Source organism: Pongo abelii, chromosome 3, assembly GCF_028885655.2.
Source record: "Pongo abelii isolate AG06213 chromosome 3, NHGRI_mPonAbe1-v2.0_pri, whole genome shotgun sequence".
Taxonomy (NCBI): Eukaryota; Metazoa; Chordata; class Mammalia; order Primates; family Hominidae; genus Pongo; species Pongo abelii.
In genome coordinates this window covers 131,926,323-131,942,919 of record NC_071988.2, presented here as the reverse complement: position 1 = coordinate 131,942,919, position 16,597 = coordinate 131,926,323, and the positions used below count along the sequence as shown (strand labels likewise).

At 43.8% G+C, this 16,597-nt stretch overlaps 1 protein-coding gene across 5 annotated transcripts in view; it reads left to right on the top strand.

The window, feature by feature from the left end:
- Positions 1–590: 590 nt before the first annotated feature.
- The window catches only part of ELOVL6 (ELOVL fatty acid elongase 6), a 150,156-nt gene continuing 134,149 nt past the window's right edge, over positions 591–16,597 (top strand). Inside the window, exons 1-2 of one of the 5 annotated variants that reach the window (XM_054554320.2) lie at positions 591–666; positions 1,391–1,511. In XM_054554320.2, coding sequence (XP_054410295.1) covers positions 1,423–1,511 — 89 coding nt within the window. In that variant the 5' untranslated portion in view covers positions 591–666; positions 1,391–1,422. Of the gene's footprint in view, positions 667–787; positions 919–991; positions 1,238–1,390; positions 1,512–2,701; positions 3,013–16,597 lie in introns of those variants that run through there. The other 4 variants (XM_024246283.3, XM_009240260.4, XM_063723577.1 and 1 more) reach the window with 4 other exon arrangements.

The window sequence follows — 16,597 nt, the reverse complement described above, 5'->3', positions numbered from 1 at the left end:
AGTGCTGGGATTACTGCTGTGAGCCACCACCACGGCCTGTCCCTTCCTCCTTCTTTAAAAATTTTTCTCCCAGTTCCCACTTTTTGTGGGTTAGAGGCATCTAAATTGAATGAAAGTACCCTTTTTGGACTACTGGGGAGGTGGGGGGTTGTTCTCAGAAGGGGAATTTTCTTTCTGGTCCTAATACCCACCTAATTTTTAAAAGCAGGGTTCCTTATTATTTTGTAAAGTTTACAATTACATCATTAGATACTTCCATGTCTCATATTTCATTTTTCCAAATTCTTGGGGGAAATGAGTGGAGGGATGGATGGAATAGAAAATAGTTTTTCTTCTTGGAGGCTGAGGGCTCAGTAGGGGTCAACAGTACATTCAGCCCTCTCCTCACATTCTCTTCTACCTACAAGTACAGCAAGTAAAGCCAAATTTCTCATGCATGCAAATAAAGTTTTTGCATTTGGCCAGTCGGTCCTGTTCTCCTGTCAGCTTCCTTCCCCACTCTGCCTCTGCTCATTAATCCCCCCCTTCCCGGTACTTAAACCCTCCACCTAACCCAGCCCTTTCTTCCACTTCCGGCTACTAGCCTCTCTCGCCTATCCACTATCCTCACACTCAGCATCCCCTGTCTGTACGAGATTAAGGAGCTCTGCCGTCCGCAGGGCCTGGGTTAGCGTGAATCTAAGCCAGAGCTCCCGGGTGGGGGTAGGGGTGGGGGTGGTCCCAGAGGTAGGGCGAGGAGGTGGGAAGCGCATTCCCTTCACTGGTGATCTCAACGCAAATTTGCCCGGAGTTCTCTTGCAAGAGAGCTGGCAGGTTTTACTATTTCCCAATCGTTTACTCGCCAAGCTCTCGGGTCCACGCGCCGCGGGGATGCGCCCTGCACGCTGAAACTTCATTCAAAGCAAGGCGGCCCACGAGGTTGGGCTTCGGGGATCTGGATGACCTCCAGGCCACTTCCTCTCTTTCTGCGCCCTTCCCCCACTCCTCCAACCACCTTCGCCGTAAACAAAACTGTCCCCCCGGGCGGGGAGAGGTCGCGCTCTTTCGCACACTCCCTCGCCAAGGGTTAATTTCTCAGATCGCACGAGGGGGAGGAGATTTCCCTGTAGACGAGTAAAAAGGGTGATGGACAAACGTGCGGGCACTAAGACCGCAAGGCATTCATTTCCTCCTACGGTGGATGCGGACGCCGGGAGGAGGAGAGCCCCAGAGAGAGGAGCTGGGAGCGGAGGCTCAGGCAATGCTCAGCCCTGGATGTAGCTGAGAGGCTGGGAGAGAGACGACCGCTGGAGACCGAGCGGCGTGGGGAAGACCTAGGGGGGTGGGTGGGGGAAGCAGACAGGAGAACACTCGAAATCAAGCGCTTTACAGATTATTTTATTTTGTATAGAGAACACGTAGCGACTCCGAAGATCAGCCCCAATGAACATGTCAGTGTTGACTTTACAAGAATATGAATTCGAAAAGCAGTTCAACGAGAATGAAGCCATCCAATGGATGCAGGAAAACTGGTACGTGATGCTTTCGCCTGATACTGTTCCCGGGAGCCCTGCGCGTCTTCCCGGAGTGCCTTAATGTCGGTATTCCCTGCCTGGGCGTGAATGGAGCGATGAATCGCGGGCAGCCAGCCGATCGCTGAGTTCTCGGGTCTCCCGGGTGCAGGAGACGCTGGGGGGGTACACGAAGCGCGAGGTCTGTGGGTGCCCCTGTGTGAACCGCGGCTACACAGGCATCTTTTATATAGATTATATAACACAGAACATATGTGTGTGCACAGGGTGATGTCTGCGCGACAGGGAAGGCGGGAGAGATGCCACAGTCCAGATCGCCTACCTGTGCTCCCCTCCCCTCCCCCGGTTTTCATCTAGATTTGGGTTTTCTCGCTTGGCCTCTCCCGCAACCGGAGTGTGAAAGGCAGTGGAGGGAGGACCTTGTCTCCTGTTCCCTTTAACCCTCTCCCGCCCGCCGCCCTTGGCCCTGGTCCTCGCTGTCTCCCCATCCCTCGTGTCCTTCCTTTCTCCTTGCAGCGCTCCTACTTCACCGTCCTCCTCTGTCTGCCGCTCCTCAGCCGGATGCCCCCTTTTTAGTACCCCTTTCCCCACGCGGATCCCTTTCCGGTTTCATAGAGAGACCGGGTGGGAGGGAGGAGGGGACAATGAAAACAGTAATAAATGAATGAACCCGAGCGAGTGGAGCCACGCCATTATTAAGTTTCTGTTTTACGGAAACGCCTTTTGGACACACTCACTTATAATTCTGTGCGTAGCTGCTGATTGGAGTTCAGGCACACAGATTAAAAGCCCCTCGGTCTGCAGAGTCCTTAGGGGCTCTTCCCTAGAAAACTAATAATCAGGGAAAACACCTTTCTTGTTTACTGTAGTCCCCCCGCCAGACCTTTTGAAAATCCCTGTGTGGGAGGCGATCCAGTGTCACCTTGCAATATTTAACAGAGGAGGGTGTGCTCATCTCGCTTCTTGTAGAAAGGGTTGTGGCAGAGGCATTACTCTCCTCCCCTTAACTTCGGGTCTGGCCATCTGTAAAGTGCAAGCCCAACGCACCCCGGAGCTAGGCAAGGGGCCGGCAGCCCGGGGGATGGCTTGACCCGGGAGAGTCGGGCCGCAGGGTCTCCCGGGAGCCGGGGGATTCCGCCCTCCGCGTGCGCGAGCGCGCGTGCCCCGCGCCCCCCCCACCCCCCCCCCGCGCCTGCCCTCTTCAACTGGAAACCAGAAACGCCGACGCGCCTGTGGCCTGGGCGGGTTGGTGCAGTAGGAGCCGGTGCCACGGGGCCGCAGCTGCGAGAAGGGGGTTTCAACTTCCTGTCCTCCAGCCCCCTGGAGTCGCCGGCCAGTGTCTGGAGGCCCGGCCGCCGTTTCCTTCTCCTCCTGCCCGTCCGGAGCGCGCCCACTCCCAGCTTCCCGCGGGCTGGTCCGGGCCCCAATGGCCATTTGCGGCGGCTGCCGGGCGGAGCCCGCCCCCTGGGCCGCGCGCACCGGCGGGGCAGGCCTGCTTGGGGTGAGCTGCGGCGTGGCTGGTGGCGGCGGGGGGCTAGGGGCCCAAGGGCCGCGTCTGGCCCGAGCCGGAGCCTAAGAGGCGGGGACGCGGGCCGCTCGGAAGGACTGGAAGTGCAGCAGCCACATAGGCACGGAGCTGGTGCCCTCCCGGGCCGCTGAGGCCAGGGGGTGAAGGGGTGGGTCCGGAAGGAGGTTGGACACTGCGGGTCGAGACCGCAGATAGACCTCGGCGTTTCGGGGCAGCCGAGGCCCCTCGAGCCCCACCGCCCGGGGTCCTTCTCTGGATGCACTTCCTCCTCCCGCTTAGGGGGTGGTGCTGGAGGCGGGGAGGGGGCGGTGGCCGGAGCCGGCGGGCGCCGGAACCGCGCTGCTGGCTAGCCCCGGGCCCGGGTCTTCTTCGCAGATGTTTGTCATGTCCTCCAGACGGCCTGTTCGGGCCCACAGTCCTCCCGCATTAGCCTGTGTGCTCAGCATTTGCTTCTGTGCCGAATCTCTGACTTGCTGCGTCCTGGTTTAACCTGCTCTTCCGGAGTCCGCTTTCCCTCTTTGCTGGCTGACCCCATTCACTGTACGCCCGCCATTCCTAGCCCCACTGCAGTCGGTACTGCCTCTTATTTACTTGTTGCTTTTTCTTTGAGGCCACTTCCTAGGCCTGCTCCAGGTGCCATTTCCCGCCTCTTCTCTCCATTCACTCAATACTGAGCCAGACAGGTCTCAGCCCTCATGGGACTGAAAGTGACAAAAATGTGCCAATGTATCTACTCCTGTTAGGTTCTGACCACTGTTTCCTCCTAGTTCTTTATCTGTACCTTTCTTCTGGCAATATCCTTTACTGTTATATACATGGATATTAACTTACAGACCATGAGCTCTTCAGGGTACGGTTCTTGTCATCCCACTCTTGATTCTGCAAAGCACCTAGCAGAGTGCTTTGCATAAGGCACATTCTTGAGAAAATGTCCAGTGAGTTGAAATGGTGGTTGGTGCCCATTTTATTGCCAGCACTACTCGTTAATACCCGAAGGTTAACAGGCTAGAACTTGCATACCGTGGCAGAGTCACATCTTGGGATTTTTCCCTTCCTGGCTTCTGCTTTCTTTGTTGATTTTATGTTCTTAGATTGCTTATTGCAGTCAAAGAACCCTGCTGGCTGTTAACCCCTTACCTGCAACTCTTCCTGGCCCTAATTGTCTTACTTTCATGTTTTTTTTAATGCCAGATTTTGTGCATTTCTCGCAATATCCCAGGGTGCCCAATTTTATCTCTCCTCCCTCCCCAAAAACTGTACAGCCAAAAAGACTTTAAACATTTTTTAAAATTTAATTTTATTAGCCGGGTGTGGTGGCTCGTGCCTGTAATCCCAGCACTTTGGGAGGCCGAGATGGGTGGATCACCTGACGGCAGGAGTTCGAGACCAGCCAGGCCAATATGGTGAAACCCCATCTCTACTAAAAATACCAAAAATTAGCCGAGCGTGGTGGCGGGTGCCTGTAATCCCAGCCACTCGGGAGGTTGAGGCAGGAGAATTGCTTGAACCCGGGAAGTTCAAATTAAAACTTTCAGTTTTTATTTTTAATAAAATCCAGCTAATGCAGGACAAAAAGTCTTGAACCAGATTTTCTTTTCATTCCCTTTTTAATAGGAGAAGGGAACTCCATAACCAAGGCTTAGACCCTCTTGAGGAGAGAGGAACTTGAGGAAACCATAAAATCTTACCTTTTTCAGACTCATTAACTTAAAATGGTTTGAAATAGCTTCTGGAGGAAAAACATGATATAGTGAAGCTTCTACTCTGTCTTTTGGGAATTTGTGGTTGTCCTTATAAATCTCTTCTTAGTAACAGGCAAAACTTGTTAATTTAGAGAATTAAAACATCCTCTCTCAAAAGTGAGCTACACTGGCTTTTGAAGAATTGTGAGAATGGCCAGGAGTAGTGTTTTGCCAGTATGCTGTCTTTGCTAACTAGCATCATTTAAGAGGACCTAAAAAAAGAATACTTTATTAAACATACGCTATAATCCATACTTACTAACCACATAGCGCAAATTAATGGTAACATACCCTATAATCCATACTTACTAACCATAGCACTTATTAATGGAATGGGGCCCGACTTTTGGAGTAGCATTTGTATAAACCCTAAAGGGTTCAACTGAGGCTAGTTTTCAAGTTTATTGCTGCTTTAATGAATCATTAACCTCATACTCATTGGCCTAGCCATGAAAGTAAATACTGCAGACTTTTTTTACTTTGCTAGCAAAAAGTTTCATATATAATAGGTTAGAATAGCTATTGAAATGCAAAGTAATAAGTGTATTCCCTTGTAGAATCATCCTGGACCTCATCTTGAAACTACATGTCCAGTGAAAAATATCCTGTCTGGTTATATTATCTGGTCAATGAGAGTTTATTACATGAGGTAGAGGAAAATGCCTGCTCATAGGTCCAAATAGGAGTTTTGAATTCTAATTTTCACTGAAAAGTCCTTGCAATTTTACAACATTGAAAATAGAGACATTTTGCTATTTTATGAGATGTCTGGCCTTTACCTGTTTTTCTCACTAAGAGCTGACTTAAGTTAGAAGTGCTGCTGGCCAGGGAGCAAAATCACCAGGTGATTGGTAAGGTGACATAAAATTCATTGAGTGAGAAGGGAAGCTGGGCTCTCTCTGCCTTCTCTTTCAGCAGCCTGCCAGGTTTGTGCTAACAGCAGTGGATGCTAGTTGCTCCAGTTGTAATTGTCTAGCCAATGATGATTATCTTCTGATGTCGGCTGACACGGTGCCCACCAATAGGAAAGCAGGAGGCCTGTGCTGACTGCTGTAACATTATGTATGTGAGGTGACGTCTTCAAAGGGCTTGCCTAGAACTTCATGAAACCCTCCCCCCTCCTGGCATTCTCCACACATCCAGCCTTTCAAAGCTTTGTATATTTTCTGACTTTTCTCCCCATTCACTCCCTTGGTAGTGTAAAAGGGTTTACTTGTTTTAACATTTTGTGTTCTGTATTATAGAGTCTGTAAGATAGTATAGGAATTTTAAGAATTAAATGCTGTTTAGCTGAGGAAGCCTTTTTATTCACAAATTTGTTTTTACCAAAGGTAAAAAAAGAGTGAAACATTTTATTTTATTTTTGAGACAGGGTCTCACTCTGTTGCCCAGGCTGTAGTGCAGTGAGCACAATCTTGGCTCGCTGCAACCTCTGCCTCCGGGTTCCAGTGATTCTCATGTCTCAACCTCCCAAGCAGCTGGGATTATAGGTGCCTGCCATGACACCAAGCTAATTTTTGTATTTTTAGTAGAGATGGGAATTCACCGTGTTGGTCAGGCTGGTCTTGAACTCCTGACCTCAAGTAATCCACCCACCTCGGCCTCCGAAAGTGCTGAGATAATGGGCTTGAGCCACTGCAAATGGCCGTGAAACATTTTAAAAGGAATTGTACATCTATACCTTTTTTGTAGGTGAAGTTTGGAAAGTAACACGATGTACAATTTCATGATTAAAGAACATAAAAATCACTAAAAACCTGTGTTAGCATTTAACTCAAATATAGCAGCATAAAAAATATAGCAGCATAATGATAATGAAACTGTTCAAATGCAGACATAGTATTTGGCTGTTGTTTTTCATTTAGTGAGGATTGTTTTGAATTGCTTCCTGAAGTCTTCCTTGCAACCTTCTACATGCATTTGTAAGAAAAATGGCTGGAAAACAGTGCATCTGTGACTGTGGAACAGAGTAGGCCAGAGTTTCATTTCATCATTAACATTGCAGCAACAAATTTGGTCAGTTCTGTAGGAATATAGTGTGTCTTTATTGTACTCATGTCACTTGCTGTTTATTTTGAGGTATCACAGTTCATGTTGATTTAGGATTAAAACTTGTGTGAGGATCATAACATGACATTCAATAATTTTTAGAAAGCACTGGGATGTAGGCATATGTACTAGGTTAAGAGTGAGAAGAATGAGAAAATACATAGAGAAAAAACATGTGATCTGTGTGGGGTCCTAGAAAATAATGTAAAGTTGTGCTGGAGCTTTGATCTGAACTTTCATGTATCTTTTAATAAATTATAAATATTCATGCAATTCTTGTTTAGGATTCCAAAGGATGAAAGCCAGCTTAATGCAAAATATTTTATGATTATATTATCCATCTGTGTATTTGTACTAGTTATAATTAGTGGTTAAAATTTTTACATGAAGTCTTTTTCACGATGTAAGTAAAATTTTGTGATCTTCAGAGGATTGCCTGTTGCTTTTTTGTTTGAGGATGATTCTAAATGTGTCAAAGTGTATAACATTGGAACTTAATGAAACTTTTCAAATGCAGACATAGTATTTGGCTGTTGTTTTTCCTTTAGTGAGGATTGCTTTAAATTTCTTCCTGAAATCTTCCTTGTAACCTTCTGCATGCATTTGTAAGAAAAATGGCTGGAAACTTCAAAGTCAGCTTATTCCATATCTAAGAGTTGCCTTATATACTTCCTTGAAAGAAGAATCTTTCTTTTTCTTTCTTTCTTTTTTTTTTTTTTTTTCTTGAGACGGAGTTTTGCCCTTGTTGCCCAGGCTGGAGTGCAATTGTTCCACCTCGGCTTACTGCAACCTCTGCCTCCTGGGTTAAAGTGATTCTCCTACCTCAACCTCCTGAGTAGCTGGGTTTACAGGCATGCGCCACTACACCCAGCTAATTTTTTTGTATTTAGCAGAAACGGGTTTTCACCGGGTTAGTCAGGCTGGTCTCAAACTCCTGACTTCAGGTGATCCACCTACCTCGGCCTCCCAAAGTGCTGGGATTACAGTTATGAGCCACCATGCCCGGCCAGAGGAATCTTTCAACTTAGATAGTGGAAGAGTTATGAGGGGGACGGAGGCTTTGAAATACTTAGGGGGATATACAATAACCATCTAATCAGTTTTCTTTTTCTTTTCTTTTTTTTGAGCCCAGTCTTGGCTCACTGCAACCTCTGCTTCCCGGGTTCAAGCCTCAGCCTCCTGAGTAGGAGGGATTACAGGTGTCCAGCCCCCCATCTAATCAGTCTTTAGACAACAAAGTAAAATGAGTGTGGCACCATTCTGGCAATTCAGGAATTTATCTTTGCTTAAGTGATCTGAAATATTTCAGGTCCAAGTATTTTATTTTCTGAAATGAGTTAACCAAACATTGTCTTAATGATTAACTTAATTTTTCACATATGGACACAGGTAAGCCAAACTGTCCTTTATTAATAGGAACCAGACATCATTCCACAAAATTTGCCTCAGCCCTCCCTTTACTCTTTATGTAGCTCACATCCACCCACTCCCATTTACTTTTCATTTATCTTTTTTAGGAGAGTTTAGGGAAAGTTACCTGTACCACGTATGTCATTTCTGTTGATAACCCTAGGTAATCTGAGTGAAACTATGACTTGGCTATATTGTAATGTTAAAACTCATAACTTCATTGCTTTATCCAGATTTTGATTGTATGTATATTCAGGCAGGTACAAATGTTGGCATAGTTATTCAGGTTTCTGAGAACTTTAAAAAAACCCAGCATCTCTAATTATATTTACCCTCCAATAATTTATTTTAGAGATACATGAGTGCTTTTTTAAAAAGTACTGTACAGGTCGGGCATGGTGGCTCACACCTATAATGCCAGCACTTTGGGAGGCCGAGGCAGGCGGATCACTTGAGGTCAGGAGTTTGAGACCAGCCTTGTCAACATGGCGAAACCCTGTCTCTACAAAAAATACAAAAATTAGCTGGGCATGGTGGTACGTGCATGTAGTCCCAGCTACTCTGGATGCTGAGACACAAGAATGGCATGAACCCGGAGGTGGAGGTTGCAGTGAGCTGAGATTATGCCACTGCAATGCAGCTTGGGCAACAGAGCAAAACTGTGTCTCAAAAAAAACACAAAAGTTAAAAAAAAAAAAAAGTGGCCGGGCATGGCGGCTTATACTTGTAATCCCAGCACTTTGGGAGGCTGAGGCGGGTGGATCACTTGAGGTCAGGAGTTCGAGACCAGCCTGGCCAACATGGTGAAACCCTATTTCTACTAAAACTACAAAAATTAGCTGGGCGTGGTGGCGGGCGCCTGTAATCCCAGCTACTCCAGAGGCTGAGGCAGGAGAATCGCTTGAACCCAGGAGGCCGAGGTTCCAGTGAGCTGAGATTGCACCATTGCACTCCAGCCTGGGCAACAGAGTAAGACTCCGTCTCAAAACAAAACAAAACGAAAAAAGTATTGCCCAAGAGTAAAGAATATGAATTTGTAATTTTAAGTTGGTTGTGCAATAGTTATCCCAAAGCTTGGGACTGGGACCATGTCAGTCATCTAAGTTCAAGCCTATACATTTATCATGATTTCTTTCTGCATTGAGTGTTTGCGACTTTTAGTTTTAAGGTTCCTATTACTAGGAAACCCTTTGTTGAGTTAGTTGCCCACTGTGAACTTACTGAGATATAACTTTAAGCCTTTACTTTGTACAAAAAAAAAGTACAGGAGAAAAAATACTTACACTTACCTTTGCTCAGATAAGATAAATTTGCTGAGATAAATTAGACATGCTGATTGGAAGTAGTTTTGCTAGAAAATCACTCATAGTTTTGTAATACTTTTATTTACAGGGATTCATATTTCAGTTTTTTTCTTGCTAAAACTTTTATAGAAGAGTTCCTAGTTGTGATATAAGGAAAGTTTTATTGATAAAATATATTTTGGGGAGGGAGATCTATCTCCTCAAAACACACATGAGGTTTATAATCCTATTTTTTTTTTTTTTTTTTTTTTTTTTGAGATGGCGTCTGGCTCTGTTGCCCAGGCTGGAGTGCAGTGGCACCATCTCGGCTCAGTGCAAGCTCCGCCTCCCGGGTTCACACCATTCTCCTGCCTCAGCCTCCCGAGTAGCTGAGACTACAGGTGCCCGCCATCACACCCGGCTAATTTTTCTATTTTTAGTAGAGACGGGGTTTCACTGTGTTAGCCAGGATGGTCTCGATTTCCTGACCTTGTGATCCGCCTGCCTCGGCCTCCCAAAGTGCTGGGATTACACTTGTGAGCCACTGCGCCTAGCCCTATAATCCTATTTAAAGTGAAACAAGTAAACAAGTATAACTCCATTTTCTTCTTTTCTCTCTCTTTTTTTTTTTTTTTTTTGAGACGGAATCTTGCTGTGTCTCCGTCTGAGTGCGGTGGCATGATCTTGGCTGTCAGCTCACTGCAACTCCCACCTCCTGGGTTCAAGCAGTTCCCCTGCCTCAGCCTTCTGAGTAGCTGGGATTACAGGCACCTGTCACCACACCTGCCTAATTTTTGTATTTTTAGTAGAGACGGGGTTTCACCATGTTGGCCAGGCTGGTCTCGAACTCCTGGCCTCAAGTGATCTGCCCACCTTGGCCTCCCAAAGTTTTGGGACTACAGCCATGAGCCACTGCGTCTAGCCTCTCTCTCTCTTTTTTAAATAGAGACAGGGTCTTGCTTGTCACCCAGGCTGGAGTGCAGTGGCACAATCATACTTCACTGTAATCTCAAACTCCGCTTCTTGGTCCAAGCGATCTTCTTGCCTCAGCCTCCCAAGTAGCTGGGATTACAGGCACGCGCCACCTCACCCGACTAATTTTTTTATTGTATTGGAGTGATGGGAGTCTTGCTATGTTGCCCAGGCTGGTTTTGAACTGTTGGCCTCAAGTGATCCTCCCATCTCAGCCTCCCAAAGTGCTAGGATTACAGGTGTAAACCACCACACCTAGACAGCAGGGTAGATTTTCTTCATTCAGGAGCAATGATACTAACAGTTAATACATGGTTACCTGATTGCAGGCATCCTTTTATAATGTTATACATTTTTTTTTTTTTTTTGAGACCGAGTTTCACTCTTGTTGCCCAGTGGAGTGCAATGGCGTGATCTCGGCTCACCGCAACCTCCGCCTCCCAGGTTCAAGCAATTCTCCTGCCTCAGCCTCTTGAGTAGCTGGCATTACAGGCATACGCCACCATGCCTGGCTAATTTTTTTTGTATATTTAGTAGAGATGGGGTTTCTTCCATGTTGGTCAGGATGGTCTCGAACTCCTGACCTCAGGTGATCCGCCCACCTCGGCCACCCAAAGTGCTGGGATAACAGTCATGAGCCACCGCGCTTGGCCAATGTTTTACGTACTTTAACTGTTAAACCCTTGCAGCCACCCTTTGTGATCTTTTGCACAATGGACAACTCAGGAAAGGGAGTTGGGATTTGCATGTAGGAACCAGAAAAGGAAAACTGGGTTCCAGGCTTGAATAAGGCTTGGATGGCTGGTGTGATGATGAGGGGTGTGTCACAAGGCCCCAATCATCCTCTTATTTGAATATTAATACAATATTCAATCAGAAAAACAATGCACTTGAAAACTTGGCTGCACTGGAAACATGTCAGGTATCTGTGGTTTTAGTCAATGATCTCACAAATGTCTCTTTTGTTAATAATTTTCACTGGATGGATCCTGAATACTTAAGGCCAGAATAAAGCTTTGGCCTATAAAATATTTTTTGTCTGCTCTGTGATATTAATTTCTTGCACTCAGCTTGGTTCTAGACCCTGGGAATTTGTGTTTCCACCTGATCTGCAGCCAGACTTTCTTCTCAGCAGGTTTTAGTGTAGCTACTTGTAAATAGGCCACCCACTGTTGACAGTAAAATAAAAATATGTGGGTTGGGGATATCCCTATTCTTGAAGGTCAGCTCCTACAATGTGAAGAATCACAGAATACCTTTTGTTTCATTTTATTAGCTTTAAATTCTTTTCCTGATTCTAAAATAAGAAATAGTTATAGGAAAAGAAATGAAATGAAAACATTAAGAAGTATAAAGATGTCGGAAAGGAAACACCTTTAATTCTTTTCCAGAGGCAGCCACTGTTATTTTGCCCCATTTCCTTCAGCCTTGTTTCCAGGTTTTTAGTATGCCTTAGACCATTCAGTACCTAAACTGTGACAGCCTGAGTTCCCTATTATGTGCCAGGGACTGCACTGAACAGATTTACATACTATCACATTACATTTTTTTTTTTTTTTTTTTAGATGGAGTTTCATTCCTGTTGCCCAGGCTGGAGTGCAGTGGTGTGATCTCGGCTCACTGCAACCTCTGCCTCCTGGGTTCAAGCGATCCTCCTGCCTCAGCCTCCCTATTAGTTGGGACTACACATGAGTGCCACCATGCCAGGCTAATTTTTTGTATTTTTAGTAGAGACGGGGTTTCACTGGTCTCAAACTCCTGATCTCAGGTGATCCACCTGCCTCGGCCTCCCAAGCAATTTTTTTTTTTTTTTTTTCATTTTGCTGAGGTCTAACTTGAGAAGACTTCATTTGTCCAAGCAGTTAGGTTATATGCTTTTTCTCTGCTTACTGTTTGCTACATAGTAACTCTTGTGAAGAGGTGGAAACTTCATGTCCAGTCAAAAATGGCTCCAGAAAGGAGTGAAACAATAGATACTATGTAAATTAAGGGATGATTAAGAGGTCAAAGGACCTCTTAATTGTGGTGCTTAATCAGAAGAAATTTGTTTTATGGAGTTTTCCATAGGAAAAGGAGTGATTTTCAGATTCTTTTACTCATATGCCTCTAACAGAAGTTTAAAAAACTATGCACTGCCTCACACATTTTTAAATTTTCATCATAAATTGAAATGTTAAAATTGTAATAGAAGTAGAATAAATATAAAATGAGTGAAGATAAGGATTGGCTAATTATAATAACTATTACATGACATCATAAGGTAGGTTTACCTACTTTATTGAATAATACATAATGAATTTGAAATCACAGAACATTGACATCCATGGTTTTATTCAATTGATAGTTTTTTTTTTTTTGAAACATTTCATATATATGTATATATGTGTATATATGTATATATTTGTGTGTGTATATATATAAATATATACATACATATGTGTATATATGTACATATTTGTGTGTGTATATATATAAATATATACATACATATGTGTATATATGTATATATTTGTGTGTATATATATAAATATATACATATATATGTATATATGTATATATTTGTGTGTGTATATATATAAATATATACATATGTGTATATATGTATATATTTGTGTGTGTATATATATAAATATATACATATGTGTATATATGTATATATATAAATATATACATATGTGTATATATGTATATATTTGTGTGTGTATATATATAAATATATACATATGTGTATATATGTATATATTTGTGTGTGTATATATATAAATATATATATATATTTTTTTTTTTTTGAGACAGAGTCTCGTTCTGTTACCTAGGCTGGAGTGCAGTGGTGTAATCTCGACTCACTGCAACCTCCACCTCCTGGGTTCAAGTGATTCTCCCACCTTAGCTTCCTGACTAGCTGGACTTACAGGCACATGCCACCATGCCTGACTCATTTTTGTATTTTTAGTAGAGACAGGGTTTTACCATGTTGGCCAGGGTGGTCTCAAACTCCTGACCTTAAGTGACCTCCACCTCCTGAAGTGCTGGGATTAGAGGCCAGAGCCATTGCACCTGAACCCATTCCACTTATATTTAAAATAATCACTGGCACTAACCCATATTGCTTGTTTTGAATCAGAAACATCCCAACATTCAGAATGTAGAGAGTCTGATCAGAAGAGGAAAAAAGGAAGACTATCACACTGCTTCTCAGCGTTGTTTATTTTTACGTTGTGTGGGGGCCAGTAGGAGAGAGATGGGTAGGCTATCAGATGTCTCAAAATAAGTTTTCTTGACTGTAGAGAAGGTTATAGATGATAGCATTTTTGTGTGGGTTGGTGGTCAGCAGGAATAGTCACCTACTTGTTAAGTCACTTTATTTTTTTTGTTTGTTTTTGTTTTTGTTTTGTCTTGTTTTGTTTTGGGACGGAGTCTCCCTCTGTTGCCCAGGCTGTAGTACAGTGGCGCAATTTTGGCCCACTGCAACCTCTGCTTTCCAGGTTCAAGCGATTCTTCTGCCTCAGCCTCCTGAGACTACAGGCGTCTGCCACCACACCTGGCTAATTTTTCTATTTTTAGTAGAGACAGGGTTTCACCATGTTAGCCAGGCTGGTCTCGAACTCCTGACCTTGTGATCTGCCCACCTCGGCCTCCCAAAGTGCTGGGATTACAGGTGTGAGCCACCACGCCCAGCCTTAAATAAATCATTTTCTTATTCTTCTCTTGGTTATCCAAGACCTCAGGACTTCTCAGGAAGCCCCTTTCAGTCCATTACACATGGAGTGGCTGATTGAAGGTATTTCTACATACTCACTTGAAAGTTCTATCCTTTCATTAAAGGTTCTTCTACATATTGACCTGAAAGACAGGTTCCTCCATCAGTCCTCCTGTCATCCTAATTGTGACTCTAGCTGTCTTTTATTTCCACTTCTGCATGGCTGTCTTAGTACTACTTGTATATATTGTGTTCTCTCTAGGCCTTCTTTTCTAAGCCATTTCTCAGATTTTATTTGCAGTCCACTGGTAATCTACCTCGCTACTTAAGAAAAATAAAATACTAGCCCTCTTTTGGTTTGAACAATTAAGTATTACCTACTAGAAACCTCTAAGAGATTTATTAAAACTTGCTAAAATTTGGCACTTAGTACATTCAACACAGTAAGTCTGTACTAGAGGCTTGCTCTTGAGTAGGGGTAGGAGTGGGGTTCTAATTACATATTCTGCTAAAAAGGCTGCCACTCATTGCTTTGGAACATTGCAAAGCTCCTACTGTACATAAATGACATTCTACAAAATTTAAGGACACTGTTATCAGTGAATACAAGGTTGCCTTGAGTTGTATTTAGTTTTGAATTACTGCTCTTGCATTCATATTAACAAAAATACTTTTTTGAACCTGTACTTTGTGATTGCTGATATCGTGTGTGATTGTACTACTTTGGTTAGTATTTGGTTCTTTGCCGGCTCTTTGTAATTACTAAATCCTTTTTCCACTGACAAGAGAAAAGTGTAGGGTAAGAAAAAGCTTTAGAAGCTTGCTCCATGTCCATGATCCTTACCCAGGTATTGAATCAGACTTACACAGAGTTTATTTTTCCCCAGTACACACATGCACAGGCTTATCTCAGGGATTCAGATTTAGCAGATCTGTGGAGGGGTCCAGACAAGTGTTACTGTGAAAAACCTTCCCACTTGCCCTAGGGAGAAGCACTGCTCTGTATGAAACTGATTGCATCTCTCATTCTTTGGGTTTGTCTTCTCAAACCATCGATTTTATAGACTGAACTCTTCCTTAGCTAATCTGGTTTACCTTCTTTGTCATCTGTGTGGGACCAGTACATAGCTCAGCACCAAAGTACTCATCTCCCTTTTCTCCTACCTGTAATTTACAACCAATTCCTGTGTGAGTTGGCTGTCAATTCCCTTTTTCTTGGTTCATTGTGCTTGCCATTGACTTCCTTTAGCTCCCCAGGACTACTTTTAGTCTTCTAGATTCCTACCTCCCATTGTCTTTCTGAGTCACTGATCTGATCTTGTCATCACAATGGTTAAAAACCTTCAGTGCTTTCCCATTGTTTTAAGGTCATTCAAAATCTGGCACCAAATTCCCTTCTTAATGTTACCTCTAGAAGCAGCCCTTGTCCAGTGCCTACTTAGTTGAAATTTGAATTCCAAAGCCTTCTTCTCTCCACTCACCTCTATCTATTGCTCTTTTTTTGTGGTTCACTGGCACTTGGTTTATAAATAGATAAATATTTTCTCTGAAACCAGTGCTTACCACAGAATTTGGCGTATTCAGTGTTTGAATAGTTGAATGCATGCATGCATGGACATACGAGGCTGTTCATTAACTTTTAAATGTATCTGATTATATTATCTGGCACTGCTTTGTATTTCCTTAAGTGAATCATGGGAGATTGTCTAGTGCCTTAAAAATATTTTACTCTCTTCATCTAATCTCATTTTTAAGAAGAAAACATAGGCATTTAACATGACTGACTATCAGTGAATCCATGCTAACTGTTGGGGATTATTAGTCCTTTTCTAGATACTCAAACTATCTACTCCAATCAGAGAGAGATGTTTTTTTATTTTTTATTTATTTATTTATTTATTTATTTAGACAGGGTCTCACTCTGTTGCTCAGGCTGGAGTACAGTGGTGCGATCTCAGCTTACTGCAACCTCTGCCTCCCAGTCTAAAGTGATCCTCCCACTTCAGCCTTCCAAGTAGCTGGGACCACAGGCATACACCACCACGCATAGCTAATTTTTGTATTGTTTGTAGAGATGGGGTTTCCCCACGTTGCCCAGGCTGGTCTCCTGACCTCAAAGCAATCCAGATTGCTGGGATTACAGCTGTGAGCCACCATGCCTGGCCGAGATGACTTTTAAAAAAAGACTTCTCTAAAGTAGAAGGAAGGGTGGAATTGTATGCACAAGAAGAAAAAAACCTGGAAGAAAAACATACTAAAGAGGTAAAAAAAAAAAATAGTTCTGTAAAGGTGGTAAAACAATGGTTATTATTTATCTTTGTTGATGAAAAGAGCCAAGCACTGTAAAATATTTGAAGAGATTTATTCTGAGCCAAATATGAGTGACCATGGCCTGAGGTATA